At 34.0% G+C, this 23,477-nt stretch overlaps 1 protein-coding gene across 2 annotated transcripts in view; it reads right to left on the bottom strand.

Moving 5' to 3' along the window:
• The window catches only part of LOC134542734 (glutamic acid-rich protein-like), a 188,536-nt gene that overhangs the window by 1,424 nt on the left and 163,635 nt on the right, over positions 1 to 23,477 (bottom strand). For both annotated transcript variants that reach the window (XM_063387238.1, XM_063387232.1), the window contains exon 6: positions 14,747 to 14,958. In XM_063387238.1, coding sequence (XP_063243308.1) covers positions 14,769 to 14,958 — 190 coding nt within the window. In that variant the 3' untranslated portion in view covers positions 14,747 to 14,768. The remainder of the gene's footprint in view (positions 1 to 14,746; positions 14,959 to 23,477) is intronic.

Raw genomic sequence — 23,477 nt, 5'->3', positions numbered from 1 at the left:
ATATGGCCAACTGCTTTTACTCACGGCCATAGACTTAAAAAATACACTACTAGTAGTATGAACTGTATGTTTAGATGTGCGCACTTCACTTATTTTATTTGTGGCGAGATATGGCCAACAGCTTTTCCTTTAGCTGCAACATTTATGAAAAACTTACACAAAGTTAACTCACTGGAAAAATAGATGCCGCTAAAACTGGCAATATCAGCGACTCAATAGTTTCCATCTTCTGCACATATCGTTCAGTCTTTGGTCTGTTCGGTTTCCATGATTGATTGTTTAAATTTTGTTGCCTTCAGTGACATGCTGTATTTATTTATGCATCTATTATTTTTCTAACCAAGTTTCAGTTTAATTTTTATCATCATGGATGATAAAACAAAATGGAAACAGTATTTTTAAAAGAAAAAATGGAAATCTTGAAGGAAGTAAACAAAGGCACAGAAAATCACACGTGGCAAGCAGTTTGGTTTGGCACTCTCTACAATACTGAAAGAACAGGGGAAGATTGTGAAGATGTATGAACAATGTAGGTTGGGATATTTCAGTATTAAGAACAAAATCTCTTGCTTTATAAGACTTTTGTCATAACGATATTTTACTGTAGATGACTGCTGTAATTCGACATAAGCCCGGTGGCAAGCATTCATCCTACCTCTCTCACTATTCTGAACCAGGCCACACTCCTTGCCATCACACACTCGTATTCAAGATATTTCATTCCCCATCTTCTCTTCCTCTTTCTGTTCTCCTCCCCTGACTTTTCTAGAGTTCTCTCTACTACTTCTAGGCTTCCCCTTTGAAACTGGTTGCCCCAGCTCTCCCCCATCTCCCACCCACTCAATACTTGATACACCCTGACTAGACCAACACCACCGAGACTCAAGGCCTTACAACCTGTCCGTGACGTCACAGGTAGGAGGCGGTTGGCTTGTGGCGCGCGGACTTTGCTTTCTTCACGTGAACGCGTTTCTCCTGCCCTTGCGTTCCACCGCTACTCTTATATTACTTTTAACAAAATTTTATTAAGCACGACTGTTATGATAGTTGCTAACGAAATGTAACTACATTCACTTAAATCAGCAGAGGATATTATAGATTATTATACACATTGCAGTAGTTGTCAAGGTATATTCCGTACAAAGTTGTATTTATAAACATTTAAAAAAATTTTATATGAATAATTAAATAGTTTTCTTGACACACACACCGGAGCAAAAAATTTAGTGCTTTATTTTTTGATAAAAGCCACATCTGTAAACACTAAACCGATACAAATAATATACATGTATCAAGGGAAGTGAGAACAAACAAATTAAAAGTAACTTAAATGTTTCTCAAAGCACATGTTTAATTTATATGCTGGGTGTATATTATACTTTTGACAGTTCCTACAATTATAACGATTTCAGGGGGTGTAATTTAACTTGACATGAATTATAGAACACACGTATAAAATAGCAAATTATATAGCTTATATTAAGATACAATCATGAATTTGGCATGGCAAAATGTATTTGTGTAGCCTGTGTAAGTAAGGATTCTGCTGTCTTATATAAAATATCTATGCTAATATATGACTCAGAAATATTTTATGCATGTGGGCAATAGTGTTTTTGTCAATAGAGAGCTTTTTCATTAGAACAAAAACATAACCACTATAAGAAAACCTACGAATTCATAGTTTAATGCTTGGTACTTTTAAGGCAGTGATCGAAATGGTCAATTGTTGTATATAAATTTTATTTAGTGTAATTAAACTCGGCCATCGTCAGTAAACATTTCGATACCTACATCTACAAATATACGTAAATGAACAAAGTTTATAAATGCTTCAAAATGAACTTGATGCTGAAGGTTTTTTAATTTAGTGAAAATGAGGTGGATCTAATTACTCAAGTTTTCCCGGACATGTAACAAAATTTGAATAGTGATCGGTGGTTGTACGCAAGAGCAATATTGGTGCCAAAAAATTTATATCGTTAATAAAATCTACACTTATATTTAAAGAGGTGCAAATGGAAATAGAGTATTTGTCAATAGATACAATCATGGATACAGAACAAATCACTTCATATCCTTCAGAGTTTTTAAATTCACTTGAACTTTCTAGTGTACCCTCACATAAACTTCAAATGAAACTAAATGTAGGCCTACAATATGAAATCTAGATGCTCCTCGACTATGTAATGGAACGAGGCTTCGGATAACACAGTTGGGGCAGAATTTTAATTAATTTTTTTTATTCTACAGTAAGTCCTCTATTTACGTCGTAACGATTTACGTCGTTTCGGATTAACGTCGCTAATGTTTGAGTACTCATGTTTCAATTTAAGTTTTCGCTGATTCACAATAACGTCGTTTACAATGACCGTAAATCTTTATTTTAACCAAAACACCGTACATATTTCTTTGTTTCCTTCGGTAGTTAATTTATGCTATGTAGCGTAAGCTACACGTTCACCGCCTTATCTTATCATACATCATGAGGGACGCTTCCTGCTCTCCGCTGCTCTCCGCGCGGTGATGCAATACTACCAGCCCGCCCGCTCGGTCACTCACGTATCTCGCTTGTAGAAGTGTTATCTACTTCCCGCAACGACACAGCATTTTCTCCTACCCCTTTTCGTCCAACTCCTTGGCACTTCAGTAGAGGTGTAAAAGTAACTAAAAAAAGTGTACCCATATGTATTCGTTACTATAACAATAGTACTCGTTACTTTCGTATCGTTACTCGTTACTTCTGATACCGCATAACATGCTATGTTATGTAACAGCAACGAATCGAGTCGTATTTCGTACGCGTACAGTATGACGTCGCGTAAATAATAATAAATTGAATATAAACAATTAAAAGTATTTGATAATTAACAGCTTTTGTTAACCAAGAAACAATAAAATCTCATTAGAGCAGCTTTATTATAATATCTCTTTTAAGATAAGAACAAAAAACGTGAAAATACGTGATAATAAAAAACAAAAACATACATATATATGATTTGTAAAAAATACTTTCTTACGTTGTTTTTGTTCCAATCTCAAACTTTGTCTACACACACAATACCTTTAATAAACAGTAAAAAACTTGGACGACGAATTTCCAAATTATACTTTTCTTAATAAACAAACATCGTTCTTTGTAACGAATAAGCGCGCGCATGCGTAAAACATACGAAAAATGCGAGTAACGAAATGCATTCGTGTGTAACGTTTCGTTACTCGTTACTAGATGCCGCACCCGTTACTCAGTAACGAATACATACGGTTTGCTACAGCTCTACACTTCAGTCGCTATGATATCATTGAGTTGGCCGGAGTTTTAAACGTGCCGTTGTTAACTTTATCGTGATTAAATGCGTTTGTAGTAGGCCTACAGTATCAGCTCACTGCAATTTATGATTTTTTCTTCATAAGATGTCTTCCAAACGACTATATATCTGTTTTTATATTTCAATCAATAAAGGTAATAAAGCAGCTGGTTAAATAACCATTCTATAAAGCTGAGAAGTACTAGTTGGACTTGTTTCCCACGCTGTGGGTTGTAATTTGCTGATAAAATTGCCCGTTGTCACGTCTGTATGCCAGCGCTTCCAGCCGACCTTGGGCCGTGGTCGGCCGGTGGCATGAAACATGGCTCATTTTGCGTCGTTTCTATTTACGTCGCGGTTTTCAGGAACGTAACCCCGATGTAAACCGAAGACTTACTGTACGTTAATACTTTGAACTTTTTTAATATGTTAGGATTAAATATTTTTTTTTGTAATAGTGAAACATATTTCAATAAAGCATGTTTTCAGTTTTTTCAGCTAAATAGAATGTTAGAATTTTTAAATACTGATGATTCCAGTCATGCAATAAAAAAAACAATTACCATATTATTTTATTTTCTTTGCAATTATCTTTGATATCTACTTAAGGACATAACGCGAGCGAAGCCGCGGGTAAAAGCTAGTGTAATAATCAACCCTAATTGCGTCTTCAAATAATTTTATTGAAAATTGAATCACATGACGGTTCATACAAAATATGCAGTTTTGGACATGGCGTAATATTATTTATTATTACTTATTAAGTGCGTTTTAATGGATAATTTTACTATGCGGAAGATAACGGTACAAAATCAAGCTTATTGTTGAATACTATTTTAACGTAATTCCATTTGTCTACGCATTTTGTATGTTTTATAGATTTCAAACTAGATTGATTAAAACACTTACGGATCAACAAATGGCAAAACCCCTTACTGAATATTAGCAATATTGGCAAACAAATACTGTAAAGAGTTAATGCACAACTTACCCTGGAATATTTTGTGGGTATGAAGTGTTCCCGTGGAATTGCATTCAACCACACATTTTTACTATTTTCACTGTCGGGAAATTTGAAGACGTGAACTGTCGGACCACAGTCATAATTTCCACGACATTGTGGAACACAACACTTGTACACCATGACACATTTATTATGCTCACTCGCGACGAAAGTATTTAGAAGTAACGTACAACGCGCCGCGGAAACACCCCTGCTACGGTCAAGGCAAGTAGCTGCACTGACCGTTACACATTCCTGAGCCTGCCCAAACAACCCTCCCTTGGCCTCTTACCCGTGACGTCACAGTCTTCGGGCGACAGGGTGGGAAGGCCTTGAGTCTCGGTGGTGTTGACTAGACCCCCTATCTGCCTACTGTCCTTTTAGTCTCTCCCAACCAACTTCTTTATATCACAGGACCATTTTTATATATAATCAGCACAATAAACACCCCAAAAATGTTTGAAGGTAAGTGCCAATTTTATCTTAGAAAGCTAAAAATTTTCAGGTGTCAATCTCGCAACTATTTACATTAAATATAAGACTACAATATGAAAGGAGCCGTCAAAAACAAAATTAATGTTAGCAAATAGCTGATATAAATTAAAGTTACTTGACCTCCAACACAATTACAGTTTATTTTGGGACTTTTTCATGATTTGTGACCAGCCCTTCAATTTCGTTGTTTTCATGATTTTCGTGACTTTCAAGACATGTATCTTTCCAACATTTATTTTCATGTCAACCCTTTCCAACCACTCTTCCAGTCTATCGTAATCCTCCTGTAACCTTCCCTCTTCTGCGTCACCATAAACCCCCTAAGTCATCCACCAAGGTATCATGCACCCTTTTATGCCCGCCCCTATATCATTCACCATAATGGCGAGAAGCAGTGGGCTGAGCACACTTCCCTCCTTGTACATCTGCATCCTGTTCTTAAGGAAATCACCCTCTACCTTCATTAATTTCACACGAGCATATTGTTGAAAGTTTTTTAAAGTCTATAAAAACATACATATATCTGCTGTCACACCAACCCCCTGCACCAAATCTCAAACGAGCCTGCCAGCTGTGTTTAGCATGAGCAGTCCCACTTGAAACCATGCTGTCTCTCATCAAGCCACTGCCCCTTTCCATTTTCAATCAAACAAACCAGGCATTATCCTTCTATGTAAGTCATTTTATGAGTTTGCTTCTTTCAGTTTAACTACAATATCAAGCACACTTTACTTTCATTAGATACACAACTTTACAAACACTATTTGTGTCACCCTACATTTCCCAGTTAAGGGCGCTGGAAGGCTAATGCAGTCACCCGAATACCACAGTGATTGTGGTGACAGTATCTTAGCTTATGGCCTACCACAGTTAAAATTGACAAATTTGTATGGTAATTTTGTTTTCTCACATGTATTCCTAATCTTATATACGTACATATAACTGATAACGTATTTTGTGTTTTGTTGTTTTGTATGCAGTTAGTATAAATGAAAATGGAAATCTAAAAACTACTAAACAGAAAACAATGATTTAGGTAGTGGATTTTTAAAATAAACCCTTATACATAGTGTTCAATCTTAATTATATTCTGAATAAATGATGTCGCTTAGATGCCACTCTCATGCGACATGGGTCGTGTATTCTATCCCAAACCTCTTTTTGACTCAATTTATGAGCACTGAGTTGTTACCATAAAACTGTTATGTAAAATCAAATCAAACACGTGATTTTCAAGTGATATCGCAAACTATTCTCTTGAGATTGTACGTGATCTAAATTGCATTAGTAACAGTTTAATTACTACATAAGAAATAGTGCATGGCTCGAACGTTATATCTTGTCAAATTTAGTACGAAATGCGTACTAATTTTTAATGATAAAGTATCTTAAACATTAAAATACTCTGTGGAAAGGAACACACAGTTAATTATCATATATGGTATTCAAAACCGATCAAAAAAATAAGTATATATTTGAATAAAAAAAATCCATCAAGAAGTATGCTGTTGATCAACAACTTGTTTGGAATCCCAGTTTTTCTGTGGATTTCCAAACATTTGTACATTTTTTTTAATACAGATGTTTTTAGTGACTACTTACCTTGCCTATTGCTACAAAGTTTTGTAGTTATATTACATGTAATTTTTTTTTTTTTTGGAAATAGCCAAACATATCTAAATGAAAACCTGAGTTATTTAAATTAAGACATTATACATTCTCATAATATACATATACTGGCATTTTGGTATTGAATCCCTAATATTGAGAATACAGTCTATGGAATTCTTCTAACAGCATTTTAATTTTTGTATGCTGTATATTTAGCCAGATGCTTTTGTAAACTTTTGTTTACAAAAGAAAACACACATTTAGGCAAATACTATTAGAATACTTTAACTGCAGACCTGCCAACATTCAAATTTAAAAAATCATGAGGTCCTCGATAAAAACTTTCAGGCCCATAAATACAGGTTAGATATAAAAAACAACAAATGAGAATCTTTAAATTTAAGTGACATACCTGTAGGTACATGTGTTACATGGTCTCTGCTTCAAAATTTATTTCAACAAATTATAGGTTGCAGATTTAATTTAGTTGAACATAATTTAGCACTGTCGTGTAGTGATCATGCAGGGCCGCAACTAAAAAAGATGTAAAATAACATTCTGCTCGTGTAACACTATTTTATCACTGTTCACAGCAAAATTAATTTTTTTATTGGAAGCAATACACTTCACGTGTTAGTTGTGTTTTTTTGTAGTGACATGTTTCACAATGTCTTTTCTTCCACTATGCGAGATAGAAAAATCAGCACGGCACACGCCACAAAATGCAAAATTGCTTCCTTTACGTGACTCAAGTATTGATGGAAACTCGTTACTGTAAGCTTTCGTAAAACTTGTTTTGTAACTTTTACAAACAAAATCTTGGGGCCCCGAAAAATCGTAGGAAACACTATTTTGGCGTGAGGGCGTGAGATGGACCTTAAAATCGTGAGTCTCACACCAAAATCGTGAGAGTTGGCAGGTCTGTAACTGTAATTTTTCTTGCATCACTCTAAACTGTAACCCGCCCTACGACGAACTCGGTCTGTCCTTTGCTCCGGCTAGTACTGGGTAAACATAAGACTGGTTTTGAGGTCAGATGCAATAAAAAAATTAAATTTAAATGGCCTCTCTTGTAACTTAACTGTATGGCTCGTTTTATATACGTTTGTTATTGTATCTCAATATCTGGCTCGCTTATATTTAATCATCGACTATACTGTGCCCTTAGCAGATAAAATTTCCTGGAACCGGCGTTTACGCTTCAGGTGCCAGAACTCTGTTAATTTGCCTTCGAGGCTAGATAAAGACTACAGTTCTCTCTCTTCGCACATTGTCCCTCAAGGAGGCTTGTTCGGTGCCCCCGGAGCTCACACGGTCCACCAACCAGCACTCCTCGACTATCCTAGGCCCCGCCCCCACAGCCATATTACGTGTTTGTGGTCAGTTTTATTGCGATGTTTGAATTTTTTTTATAATTTACATTAGTGCACTGTAACATATTTTTTTTTGATTCGATTAAAAATTTGTCAATTACTTAGAAGACGGTCAGGCAACCCTTCTGACCGTTAGGCGGGGTGGTTCTACAGCCCCTGAGTGCAGGCCAGCAGGAAATCCCTCGACAAAGGAGTTCCGTTAGGCCACACATAGTGCATAGTTTGATTTGTTACATTTAACATCTTAAATCTTACTTAAAACATAACAGTAATCAATTGATATATATATTATACAATTATAACAAAATATAAAATAAGTATAAGTAAAAACACAAAAGAGTAGTGAAAAAAATAAGAGGTTTCTGAATTCAAATTTGGACTGTATTTGTATTGTCTACAAAAAAAAAATACAAAAGAAATAACCCACAGAACGAATTGTTGATTGCTAAGAAGTTAAAATGCAATACAATGTACACAAAACTTGTAGCATTGCAGCATACAAGCCTTTTCTACTAATAAAATTGTAACTAAGAACAGGTTAGGTTGCCAGTATATTTTATTCTGAATTTATAATTATTTAATAATCATGTTTCTTCTGTCATCCTTTCAACTTTGTTTTGCTAGTTATATTTACCTAATATTATGTGTTATGAGTTGTTTCTATTGTTTATTTAAATTTGAATATTGTATTGTAATTATATATTACGTTTTTATTAGAATGCAGATGAGAAAAATACTGAAAGTGATTGGATTCGGTTGTGTCATCTTTTGGACAATAAAAAAACTCTCAAATGAAAAAGAAAGAAAATCTTTTTATTTCATTAACTCTTTCAGTGCTGCAATCGACTGTAGTCGATTGCTATCCTCTTAGTTTAAAGTGCTGTGATCGACAAATGTCGATTTGCAACTCTCAATTTAGTGCGAAATCGATTTTATTCCCGGCTTGGTTATTTTCGTCTGTAATAGCCTGCGATCTGTTGAGGAAACTGTCAACTACTTGAGTTAGTGTGCCGGTGGTTCAGTGGATAAAAAATAATTTTTTTCTTTGTTATAGACTATAACTTATAGTACTGATGATGTCACTGAATTGTTGCTGTGATATTTTTCTTCTTAGAATCTTTATCTTACAAAATTTTTTAATTTTTATAGCAAAAATGATGGCAAAATGACAAACTAAATATTTTTTATGTATTTTTATATGCGTTAAAAATATGTTTCTATTTAGTTTTTGTTAACATTTTGAAGAGAGATCGAGTAAAAGAAATACTATCCTGCGTAAAATAATTGTTTTTATTCCATTTTGTGGAAAAACAATAAGATACCAAATTTAAGCAAGAATATGCATGTCGAATTGCAAAATGATCAATATGGAGAAAATTTTTTTCAAAACAACTCATTGATATTGGTAATGGCAAAATTCCTGTAGACGTTTTGACTGGCTGCATTAATTTCCTTTCAATTTTTGTCAGTTTACTGAATCAAAAACCGAACTCTTTCAAAAGGTATTCCCAAATGCTGCTCAAAATTACAGAGATCATTTTTGGTTGAGCGAACGAGCTATATTAGCTACCAAAAACACAGATGTAAATAAAATAAATTTCAAAATTAAAAAAGAAATTGCCGGTGAATTAAGGACATACAAATCAGTCGATTGTGCAACTAACCAAGATGATATCAACTATCCACCAGAATTTTTGAACTCACTGGATTTGCCAGGATTGCTGCCTTATCTTAATTAAAAGTAGGATCGGTGATCATAATGTTGCGAAATATCAACAAACCACATCTTTGTAATGGCACACAGCTAGCGGTGAAAAAACTACTGAACAATTTGATCGAAGCAACCACTCTAAAGGGAAAATATACGGGAGATGATGTGATGATACCTCGCATCACAATGGTACTAACTGACATACCATTTGAATTTAAACGACTGCAATTTCCAGTGCAGCTTGCTTTCGCTAAAACCATAAATATATCCCAGGATCAGTCGTTGAGTCTTTGCGGCGTTAATCTTGAAAACCCATGCTTCTCTCATGGACAGTGTTATGTTGCCTGCTTCTGCGCTGGAAAACCTTCAGCTTTATTTATTTACGTGCCAGGTAATCAAACAAAATATATTGTGTACCATAAAGCATTAAAATGAAAATATCATTACATTATTACTAAAGTCTTGCAGTGTACGAAACAGAAAACTTAATTTTGTAAGTAATCATTAATTATTGAGACATTAAATCAATAAATAAAGTGATCACTCTGAAATACGTTATATTTAGGGACCCTTTTATTTTGCGAATGGTTGATTCACGAAATTTTTATACAAGCATATAGGGTCTACATACCAACAATTTATGTTATTTTTATGGTGTTGCAAACCGTTTATGCGTCGCGAAATACTGCAAAATTTCACGAAATTTGCCAGTTTTCTCGTTTTGCGCGAAATGGGGCTAAATTCCTCTCTTTCACAAAATTTCAACCGAAAAAGCCCATTTAAAATCACTATTTTTAAGATTTGCGCAAGAATATGTTTACAAGTCAAAGATAAAACTCCACACTACACGAAAATATTTTACAGAATGACGCCTAGGCAAATCATTTTTTCACTTTATAATTTGATAATATAAATAACTTAATATTTTAATGCCCTCTGGTTCAAGAAACAGGTTTATTACGTTTATTAACCTAACAATAACACAACTGTTTTGTTTCCATTTGTTAGCCAACGGGTTTCCTAATGGCCGTAGCAAGCCATAGACAAGAAAGTACATAAACACTTTATCATAGCGACGCCATGTTGAATTTTATTAATTTTTCGCTGTGAAATTTACTTTTTTCTTTCAAAACCCATTTGTACAGCAAAAAAATCTTTATTTTCTAGAACATTCACAATATATCTGAAGTCAATACCGAATTACGGTAATTTACAAAAATAACATATTTTACCAACATGGCATCCTTCCATACAAAATGACGTCCTTGATGTATTGTGAACAAAACTTACACAATTTATCTCGTCTTGTCTGAGACGTTCGGAGAAACAGATTTATCATCTTTGGCTCAGAAACTCTGGGCTTGTTTGTTTTGAAGTTGCTTATAGTTGAATACGCACTTTTTATATATATTTTTTTAAATGTAAAAGTGGTTTTAAGTCTTACTCTTGAATTTATATGTTCATACATTTATCTGAAACAGTAATTTATCTAGTATTTTTCCCTCAAATGAAGCATGTAATTTAAACAACAGTTATGTATACAATTGCAATTCGCCATATCTAAACGTTTTACAAGCGTTTAAATCATGCCGCAAATTGTATTAATTCACAACCGTCAGCAGGAATTTGCAACTGACAGATTTTATGTATTTGATGCAAAGAAAAAAATAATGATGTGCAAATTTTGCAACTTCCCAACAAGGGTTTATATTAATATTACAATTTTAAATGTGTAAATGTTCCAGTGTTTAAAATAGCAAGATGTTTTCAATATTATCTCATAATGAAAGTTCAAATTTAACAGTTAAGTTATTTTCACTGTTCCGGTATTCTTTTCCCCCCCTCCATAAATGTACTACGTGTTAAGTGAAACAAATTTTATTTACAGCTTTATTAAAATTTTGACTTTTTACACCGCTTCCACTGGTTTTATTACACTGCTCTGGCTAGTTTTTTTGCACCGCTATTGGTAGTTTTTATTTACCATTTTTCAGGGTCCCTAGTTATATTTATTTTTTCTATTGAACTGTAACAGGCCAATGACTTTTGACAGAACAAAGTCTGTCGGGGCAGCTAGTAATGAATAAAATTTCATTTGTTTGGCCTAAATATATAAATCATAGCAGATCAGAAATATTTTTTTACATGCAAAGGCAAGCATTTGAACGACAGCAAAGCACTGTTAAGTGGATGAGTCACTTTTCAGGTCATAATTAGAGATTTACGTTAAAATTTGTCAAACTTCAGAATTTTTAGTGTGTGTATATTTACAAAGTGAAAAATAACTGTCTCAAGTAATTTTTTTTACATAATTAGCTCCCAATAGTACATTTTTAACGATTTTGGTCAGTAAAAATAAGTAGAATTAAAATTGATTACTGAACTTAACCTTTTTAAAGTTTAAATGTAATGATACTGGCTACTTCATGATATGGTTTTAATTTAGTTGAGAAATTTTTTTATAATTGAACTATTTTCAGTCTTTCAAAATTCTTTAATTTTTGAGAATTTTGACAGCTAAATGAAATAAACTATATGGTTATGAAAGAAATTAAAACTAGGGCTGTACGGGATAGGTAATTTTGGTTCGGGAAAAATTTGGGCAGGAAGCTATGATTTCCCTTGGGAAATGGGGCGGGAACGGGAATTATTTAAAATTGCAATATGTATCCAAGCAAAATTATTTATTTCAAAAATGGGCTATCAAAACCATATCATTTAAACTTTTAAAAGCCATAGTATTATAATTAAAATAATGAAAAATAAACAATACTATTAAATGCCTCCATTTACGTGAATGAGCACCAGTTCCTCTATATGTTCTGAGGAAACGGACATACGCTTGAGGGATAAAATGTTCCCAGCAGAAAAAAACACACGTTCACTTGCGTTTCTGTTGCAGGGATGCCTAAATACTGCATTGCAACTTTACACACATTAGGGAACGCATCTTTTCCTTTTTCTCTCCACCACTTTAGGGGATCATCACTTCTTTGTAACATGCATACTGAAATAGCAATTAGTTTCTGATGACATGATCTGGTTACATGATTCGCTCTTAGCAAGTTCGTCAAAAACACTCCAGAGAGAAGTAGAACTCTGTGCCAACTCACTGGTACCTGTAGCTATTACTGAAAGAAAAAGAAACACCACATACTTACACAATGCTATAGTGGCTTTTGTATAAATAAAATTACTAGACCTACAAATAAATTAAACAATACCTGGTTGTGCCGTTGCCTGTGTGATTTCTTTTACTTTTTTATCCAGGTGGTTACGTGCCAAAAGTTTTTCTTCTGTTGGAATTACAACAGCCTTAAACCTCGGGTCTACTAACATTGCAGTATAGTATGGATATTTTCGATCGTAGCATGGAAATCGTGCTTGGAGAGCCAGAAGTACCTCAATTGCAAACTCCCGTCCCTGTTTTGCATTGGTGTTGATGTAGGCCTTCAGATATATTTTTAGAGAAAAAATGACCGGAATGACCATTGATGCTGATGGTGAACTATCACCACAAAGTTGGGTTGTAGCATCATACAATGGTTGCAATATATTAATGTAAGAGTCACACCTGTAGTAACGTAAACTAAATAAAGTTTACACGATTCGCTTTACTTTTAATTCCGTCTAAACTTGTCTCACGGTTTGCTATAAAATGGAGCGCTAATGCAACGTTAATTGCAGGAAATGCTTAGCATAAAATGGGAAAACAACGCATTAAAACTATAGGGAAAATGACAGTGCAAGTAAAAAAAAATACGTTAATTACGCAAATTCGTATATCTTGGGTACGTAAAAATGATGTTCTACTGTAATCACAAAAAACTGGTATGTTCTGTTACGAAGACACCTAAAGATAGGTTACGCAGTGATTTTATCGGAAAAATTATCAATATACAGTTTCGGGAAATATTACTTTCCCGAATTATTTTGGGAAAAATTCATTCCCGAAATTTCCCGAAAAATCCGGATCCCGCCCAGCTCTAACTAAAACCATACAGCCCCAATTAAGTAATCAGTAGTGGCATTGCCTTTATGCATAAAAAGTTTCAGTTCAGTAATACGTTTCATAATTATTTTTACTACCCAAAATCTTAAACCATGTTACTTTGGCAATTAACTATGCAAACATTATGCAATATATTTACTTTTCAGTTTGTGAAAGTTAAGCCATTAAAAATCTACAAGTTTAAAAGCTTTGTTAACATTCCTTTAAAATTATGACTTGAAATGGGATACACCCTCTTAATACTTACATTTGATAGAAAATAAATAACTTTTTTAGATATTGCACCGTTTCCTAATTTTGAATTGTCTTTTCATGCTGTCACATTGTACTTCGAACATGTACAGTGGTTCAAGAACCTGTAAACCACGAGGAATACGTGGGTCAGCGATACTACCCTGGAATGTGGGGGCAACAAGCTGGGCTCACACAGCTAGCCGGCAGTGTGACAACAGCGCGACCCAGGAGACCGGGCCGTGTCGAGCCGCACTGGCTGCAGACGCAATAACACCAGACACTGTGGCACCTTCAGTGCTGCGGGCTGCGTCCGATATATTCTCAGAATGCCAGGCGCAAAAAATACACGCACTGCTTGGATACTACAAATCTGCTTCAATTTTATTACAATCCAACATTTTGATATAGATTTAACCATGGAGTTTTTACAATCTAACGAAAAATGATATAATTACATGCCTGCACACTTTTTTCGTATCAATTTATGAGCAATACCAACTAATTACTACAATAGATTAGATACTTCAGTTATACCAAATTTTATCGACATATCTTGTCTCTTGTAGGATCCAAGATTGAAAAATATCAATTTTGATAGCCATTTATCTAAAAATTAAATGCCTAAATAATCTTAAATTTGGTACAAGAGATGCTCTCCGTAGGATGAATAAATGTCATAAAGAAAAAGAGAAAAATTTTTTTTGCGAGCAGCAATGCTAACTTAAACAATGCTAAGATATCTAATTATTTTATTCAGAATTTTCCAACCTATAAAGTAAAAAAAAATCATATTTAATTTCTACTCATGCAAAAGGATTGTAAATGTATCATTTGTATAATAAACTAACTTAATTTAGGAAATGTTACACAATTCGCACAGTTAAGGCTCAAAGTATTATGAAATATAGATCAAAGTGCTTACCATCTGCCACAATAATAGTATCACCAAGAAAATGTTAAATACAAACAAGTCATAGTAGCATTAGTAATATCACTCACTTTACACATTCTGCTGAATAACTTATGCAGTTTCATTTACTCCATCCTCATCATCTTCTTCTTCCTCATCATCTATATCTTCTACCTCCTCTTCCTCTTCCTCTTCATCTAAATAATCCTCTACCTCCTCCTCATCTTCTCCCTCTCCTTCATTCTCAGCTTGCTGAGGCTCTTTCTCTTCACTGGACTTCTCCTTCTCCTTTATCTCTCCTCTGAAATACAATTGCCATGGCAGTCAAATTGATTTAAATGCAAACAGTCTATGAAAATAACCAACTCAAGCCTTGCCTAGTAATGATAACTAACATATTAAACAATAATTAAGAGAAATAGGTAATCTATTTAAAAAGAAAAATTTGTCATTTATATTTTTTGCATACAAATATAGTGATTATTATATAATTCATCAAAGGCAGGTTATCTTATGAACTGCAAAATACCCAATAATTCTACACATGCATTTACTTTTACAATAACCACAAAACCAAAACCAAAATCTAATATCAGTTTGTGAAATGACATAATTAGTATTTTGCCCTTAACTCCAATTATTTACACACATTAGTTATTTGTGAATCACGTGCCCATTCAGCATTATTATAAACAGGTCTACAGCAAATTTATTCTAGAATATAACACTTTTATTCATGTTCAAAAATGTTAACATTGATTTTGAGTCGTGAGTCACAACGTTTTAAGTGTCATAGATAAACGAAGCAAGTAAGCTACTACTGTGTGAACATGGTGGTAAATTGATTGAATCTGAACAATGTTTCAACTAACATTTTGTCCATTGCACAACAGTACCATATTTTTTGTTAATGTCTACGGCCATAGACAATTCCCCCCCCCCCCCCCCCCCCCCCCCAATAACATAAAGGATATACAACAAACAAGTAATAGATTCTTACACTTTTAACATGTAAATTAGTCACACTGTCGACAGTGGATAAGATTTGTTCACTACAGTTTCATGACAAGAGTGAAATAACTTGATTATTTGTGTTGTTACAAATGCTAAATAAAGAGCTCATTTACTGCATGTTTTTACATCACTGTTAATAGTTTAAAACAATTTTGGCACAATCACATGTATGATAACGCAATAAATTCAAGAAACAGGAATAGTAATTTCTCACCAGAAAATTTCTGGAAACATATTATTTTTTCCTGAAAAATCAATGAACCTCCCTCTCTACCATTCAGTAATTTTTTAAAACTTAATAACTGAAGAGAAACACATAAAAAAAACAATATAACTTAAAATAAAGGTTTTTCCCCCCATTATTTTTAAATACTATAATATTTGAGAGTTTGGGGAGCTTATACAGAGATACACTGTTTGACAGTGTAAGGACTGAACAACTGTAGCTGGCCGGCGAGACAACTTGTACACAAGCTCTAGCAATCAGTGCAATGTAGAGCAAATGCTTATGTTCTTTTTTTTTACAAATGAGGGATCAGATCACACCCAGCTACCTTCCCCCAGACGCAGAAGCACTTCCTGCCAACACCTACTGCTTCCACAAGCCCTTTGTACCAAATCAAGGTTACAGACTTGATAGCTACAGCCACTTCCTCCCCTCCCGCAACAACCTTCCTTCTCAAAGCAGGCATCATCAGCTGTACAAGTTCAGTGCTGACAATCTGCATTAAACAGATGCAATTTCTGATTGCAAATCACATCTCACATGACAGTTATAAAAAGTGGTACCCATTTACAACATATGACGTTTGTCTACGAACACTACCAACCATAGAAGAACAGAGGCAGAAGGATACATAGACCATTGGTTAGATAACGATTATGCATTGCTCTTTATCCCATAATAGCAAAATAAAAATTATCTTTTATCTTCACTCTTTGGTAGAAAAAATGGAAGACAGTTCTGTTCATTTTCATAGAATGATCACTCAGTTAGTGCAAAATGTTGAAAATACTTAGGTTAAAATATCAACTTTCTTTACATACAATATTTAATAATTTTAATTAAATTTTGTATGCCATTTCCTTTAGAAGATGAAAATTTGGTAAAAATTAATAAAAGTAATTGTGTAAAAACCTCTGAATATTTAAGTAAATTAAACACACTCAAGAAATTATATTATCTAAAATAAATTGCCAAAACCAAATGTATCAACATTCATTAAATAGAAAAAAAACTATTAGATGCAGTATTTGTTCAAAACTGTTATAGTTAAAAAAAAAACTAAAATATTGACTAAAACATACTGGTCTTAAGAGAACCTCAATTTAACAGGTATCTATAGTCAATTCATAAGACATGACATTTATAGATTAATATCTTAATTTTATCTTAGTAATTATGCACATTTCTTTGATAGTCAAACTATTTGTACAAAAACTGTGTTCTATACTTAATAAATTTTTTTAAATATATGGATATGGATTTATGTAAGGATTTGATGAATTTGCACCAGTGTATCTATGCTCATATTATGTGGTGTGTTCAAGTACACCAACCCCTAGAAGTACCGTGTTTTATCGCATAATCGTCGCACCGTTATTTTAGGACATAAAAATTTGGAGAAAACAATTTTCTCGCATAAACGCCACATGATGTTTTAAGATTCCGAGTGCTTTGTGTAGGTAGTTTTTCCATATAAAACAATGAATTTTAAAGTTTAAATCTAATATTCATTCGGATGTTACCGCTTACTTATTTAATTAACAGAAATACAAAGTTGTCTGATGTGTCAATTTTCATTTAAAGACATTTTCAAACGTTATAACTTTTATCTGTGTACAGCTTACAAAAATGTAGCCAGTGCTAGTTAGCATCATTCACGTTTGGTCATGTTGATTCCTGTATAGAGTGCACACACATAGTCAAATATTGATACAGATAGCTCATCGATTGCATGCAATGCACATGCTCTGTCTGGTGCTGATTAAATTTGATAGCCCACACTTTCTCGTGGTGTGTACTACGATAGTTATGCACACCAACTCACGTTCGCATCACAGTTTTAGTTTTTCTATTTAAAGTTGAACAAAATGTCCGTTGCATGACTTATTAATTTAAATTTTTAGCGTGCTTTTGTGTACTCTACTTTTTAAATGAACGTACTTTCCTTGAACAGGTTTTGTTTTTATGAACTTAACCTATCAAAAAAAATGCTTTTTTCACAAAATCATCGCACCCCTACTTTTCAAACAACTTGATTTTAGTATAAACTGTGCGACAATTATACGATAAAACACGGTAATGCTCTTAATTCATTCCAGGAAAACAGAGCACTTCAATACAGTGCTAATGAATAATTTTTTATAATAGTGCATGTTAATCAAATAATTTGGTTTCCTATCGGGAAAGTGTGCCTGACTACCTTTATAATCAAGACGCTGCTCCCGTTAAAATTACAGTAAAAATACATGCCTAATACATTTGAAGTACATTTCATAACTGTTGAATAACATTCTGAGATTAAAGAACCAAAAATTAAATTTTAAAACTTTACTTACCACATTGTTCACATAATAGGGCTTGGGCATAACATTTATTAGTAAGCACTAACAACATTCTGAGTTAATAAATAATGTTATTAAAATAGGAGATACATTTCAAAAGGTCTAATAAAATTTAAAAAAGCATAAACTACATTTTATAATATAAGAAAGATTGTTTTTTTCTGTTAATGTAATTACCAAATGATGTTTATTTAATGTGTGTCTGCCATGATTTGCCACCAGCGCATCCTAATAATAAACATAGAGGTAAAAAAGCACTCAAAAATGGCAAAAGTAGGGCCATGCAAATTTCCAGATCGTGAAAAAAATGACAAAAAACGTGAAAGAACTATGAAATTTGATTTTCCTGCAAAAAACACGAAAATATCTGTTAATTCCTGTGTTAGAACAGACAATGCCTACTAGAACCATATTGCTATGAAAATAAAATGCAATTTGTTTTATCACTGTAAAAATGGCAAAAAATGGCAACAGTACCTACTTACTTAATTACTTAAATAATTAAACTGAACTTTTTGCCATAAATTCTTGCGGTACGGGATGATGTTTAAAATCCAAAAGGTATTTTTTCCCCACGTAGATACGTTAGTAAAACGGTGCTGATTGAGTCATTTTTTCTGAACTCATAACTGTTTCGTAACTATAATAACGCATAATGCAGTAAAATAACGATAGTGGTGACATATTTTATTGACAAAATCACGGGTCATCTTCTTTGTTTATGTTGAAAACTAGACCATAGGCCCACAGACCTACAGCGCACAACAGTTCCGAGGTATTCCAAAGTTTGGCGATCGCTCGTGAAATAAAACACCATATTGCAAGGATATATATATACACACACACACACACACATGCATATATTACGATCATAGAGTATTATAAATTACCCCAAACATAATCCATCACCTTTCACTTTGGTAAACTTCAAAATAGATTGTGGTGGGGCTTCATATCCTGTGAACTGAAGATTATCTAATAGAGCCCAATGTTTTCAAGAAGGCAATATCACCATTTCAAAATGGCACCGTTGGCAATATCACCATTTCAAAATGGCACCGTTAAGAGATTTTTGAGTGTTTACAACGAACACAACACATTCTTTGTCATAATATTTCCAATGCGTTGATCTGCACACGTGAACGTATCTTTTAATGTCGGTAATTGTTAGTTCAAAATGGCTAAATTTCTAACATTACATGAACGTGTGAAGGCATTTAAAAGTATTGGATTTTTTATTTTTGATGAAGGTAGTAAAATAATGATGTGCAAGTATTGTGATAGTTGTGTTGTTACGTTGTATGTGTGGCCCGGCTACGCACACAGAGAAACGTAACAAAACAAAGACAAACAAGGTTCTTTAGGAATTTTTCATTATGATGGTTGCGTTCTACGTTATTTGGAAATAAAAGAGTTTATTAAATTACCTTTGTTTATTTCTTTCAAAAAAAAATGTTTTTCTCATCGTTACATGGCCTCAGTGCACAATTTTACAAATGAATTTAGTTAGAAAACTTCGTTACTTGCACAGTTTTTTGTCTTTCCTTATACAAATTTTTTTACGATGTCTTTGAATTTTGATAGGATGAGGTCCAAATACATACCACAACACCATACATCTTGCCGTTGATGGTCGAGGAGTCTTGTCACTCGCCAAAAAAAATATACTTTAGTAATGTCCCTTGGCTAACTACATAACTCAAGGTACCGTCGATCGCAGACCGTAATCACACGAAGTTGGGCCGATGCCGACGCCTAGGGCCTAAATTTCTAATTAATTAGTCCGAAAAAATAAAGAACTTAAGTTGAAAAAATACGGCCTGGCCCCAGCCCCTAGGCGTTAAATTGTCCCTTAGTGACTTTCCATTCTGTGTCGTGACTTGCAGATGACGCGACCGGGTTCGGCAACGATCGAGCAACAAGTGACTTGGTCGACGAGATTACTTTCCCTTGTAAAGGTGAAGACAAGGGAGGCAACCCCGTGGGCCAACTGACCAATCAGAGTACAGAATTCAGAAACATGACCATGCAAGGAAATTCGGAAGGGCGCATCATTCCATGCCAGGTCTCGCCCTGATTGGCTGGCTAGTGGTAGCCTCCAGAGAACCTACCACACGGTCGCTACAGCTGTGCGTCCACGTGACGCGTAAATCCCAAACATGCATTTAAAATCATAGCTGCCAACCTCAAATCACACCCATCAGTAATGACAATTATATGAAGAAAAAAAAGTACGCGTAAATAATGCACGATAAATGTTTCCTGGGGAATTATGACACATACAAGATAAAACAAGGAAAATAAAATGCAAAAAAAAATGAAAAATATAGGCCTATAGGTATATATGAATACAATGCAAATTAATGAATAAAAAAAACTATTTGAACAATACATTCATCTGAATATGTAAGAAATGTCAATAATTTTACTGGAAAGTTTGAACCTTCAATTCAAAGTATTCAAAGTTACAAACTTGTGAACAACTGTCTTTTTATTTGCTTCTTTTATCCTGGTTGGATTAGAACTTCCTTGTAAACAAACAACAGAAGACAAACAAAAGAACTTGTAAACAATAACTCTGCGTTCGTTACTTTCGTTTCTTCAGATGTAGCGAAAAAAACGACGATATAGATATATTAATCGTCATGGCTATAAAATGTTCCGCATGTTTCTTTGATTCAATATGCCGTTTACAGTCATCCCTTCCACCATGTGCAATCGAAAAGTCACACGTGCATACATTACAAAACGCGTGGTGTTCCAAAACATTTGAAGACGACAAGCATGGCCATTCTTTTGAATAGTTTAAGTCGAAAGTTCTGAAGAATTGCGTTCTTTTTTTCCCCCCAGAAACACTTGTTGTCACACGCTTCATTTCTACAACCGGCACTGAAGAACAAAACACTATCGAAAAACATTAAAAAAAATTTCACGTCTGTAGAAAGACAAAAACACTATGATGAAAAAAATGGCTTTCAAAAAAAATTAAAACACAGGTTAGCCAAAGTACCGTGCAAAAATTATCGTGATGTAAGTAGCCGAAAAACGAAAAGTCCGAGAATATGTACTAGTTTTGTCGTACAACGGACGTAATACCATCCCATTACTATTTGAAAACACGAGAATTAATCTACTAATTTCAATAGTACATGCGCACACATACTAGTTCCGTTATTTGCGCAACCACGCGATGTATTCGAACTGCGTTCACGAAACCGCACAGCAGAAACTGAATTTTTTCCGTCTCCGTGCAGCACAACGCCTCGTTTCCGTAATACACCAGCGATGTTCCGTAATTCCGTAATTCGGTGTTAAATCCGTAATAATTACGGAAAATCCGTAATGGTTGGCAGCTATGCATTTACAAGGTGAAAAATAACTTTCTGGCGCCAGGGTGTCGCGCCTGTCCGCTCCTCCTGTACCTTCCAGACTATTCTCGAAATATTACACTAGCAATATCCAATAGAAGTGAAAATTACCCAACAAATTTAAATACAATGTTCAAAATTTAGTAATCAAAGTTGAAATTCATACCGTACTACAAATTTTAGTTTAAAAATGATGTCCTGTAAAATTATAGTCTACACTGCTTTAAACAAAACAATTACTGAAATTAATTATCAAATATCAAAATTAATTATTATGGACTGGAATTAACCCTCAAATTAATTATTAAGTATCTCAAGGAAATAAGTATTTTAAGGCTTTCCATGAAATTTAACCAAAGTAATTAATAACAATTCTTAACAGATCTGAACAATTATCCTTATCTACTTATAAAATAATTATTATCATTCATATCAAAGTTATTCTTAATCAATATTCTTATGACCCAAAAAAAATATATGTACATCACAAATCCTCATTGTGCAATGCTACAGTGTGGATTGGCTGCGGAAAGACACTTGCAAGAAGCATGTTCTGGGAGTCCCATAAACAGAAAAAAATCACACTTGAAAACTTATTCAACCCCAAAGGAGTTGAGCATTATTAGTGCACTGGATCGTGAGCAGAGCAGTAGGGAAAACAAACAAGAATTTATTGTGGACTTCACGAACATGTTAGATGCCAACATACCACTGGAAAAGGCAGATAACGACTCTGTCCGTGTTGGCTTCAAAAATATGTACCTGGTAAGTAGGCCTAGCTATACATTTAGTGTAACTGTGCTGAGACTAAATTATTAAAATATTTGCCTTAATCTAAACTGTTCATACCATAAAAATGATTATTTATAGAAAATTAAATGCCCTAACTTTATATTTATTCTATTTTTAATTACATGTGCTGGAGATATTCCAACTGCTCGGGTATCACGATATATATATATATATTATATATATATATATATATATATATATATATATATATATATATATATATCCCCAAAATTGGCCAAATATGATATGGTGAAGAAAGCTTTGGAAAACCAGAAAGCTGCTCTTCTATTTGATGAAACTATGGACAAAAAAGGACGATGCGTTTTCATTATTTTAATTTGTGTTTTCGCAAGTACCAGTGACTAAACGTTGTTTGTGGGTGGTGTAAAAGAACTGTACTGTGCAAATGGCACAGAATGCTCCCGTGCAATATTGTCAATTGTTGCACAACTCAACATAAAATTTGAAAATATAGTTGCTGTGAGTGATTCTGCACAATATATGACCAAGTGTAAAGACACTTTAAAGGTTGTATTTTGTGAGAAAATGGTTCATGTTAAGTACTGGGCGCACAAACTTAATCTCATCACAAGTTTGTGGAGGCTCTCTCTGTCAGAGCTAAATACATTTGATAGTAATGTCAAACACGTATTTTTGAATTCAAGGAAATGAAAGCACACATACACCACACATCTGAAAAAAAAAAGTACCCAGAACAAAAAAAGATGTCTAACTATTACCAGCACCAGTTTTGACCAGGTGGAATTCCTGGTTCCATTCCGTTGAATATATTGAGGAATACATTAATGATCTAATGGAATTTCTTAAAGGAGAAGATAGTGGTGTTTCGACAGACTATTTTAAGAACTTGAGTGACTGCCAGCTTGCAATAATTCTGTGCTCTGCTGAATTTCTCGTGGACCATGGCAAGAAACTCAAAGAAAACATCCTGGATCTTGAAGGTTGTACTTACTCTAAGTCATAAAATCTATTCAAAGTTGTATGACTTAGAGAATAACTTCTTATTGGTTAGCAGAGGAATTTTTGGAGACAACATCTGCTGCCCTTTCAAAACTCT

This window comes from Bacillus rossius, chromosome 1 (assembly GCF_032445375.1).
Source record: "Bacillus rossius redtenbacheri isolate Brsri chromosome 1, Brsri_v3, whole genome shotgun sequence".
NCBI lineage: Eukaryota > Metazoa > Arthropoda > Insecta > Phasmatodea > Bacillidae > Bacillus > Bacillus rossius.
This window is presented reverse-complemented; position numbering and strand designations above follow the sequence as displayed.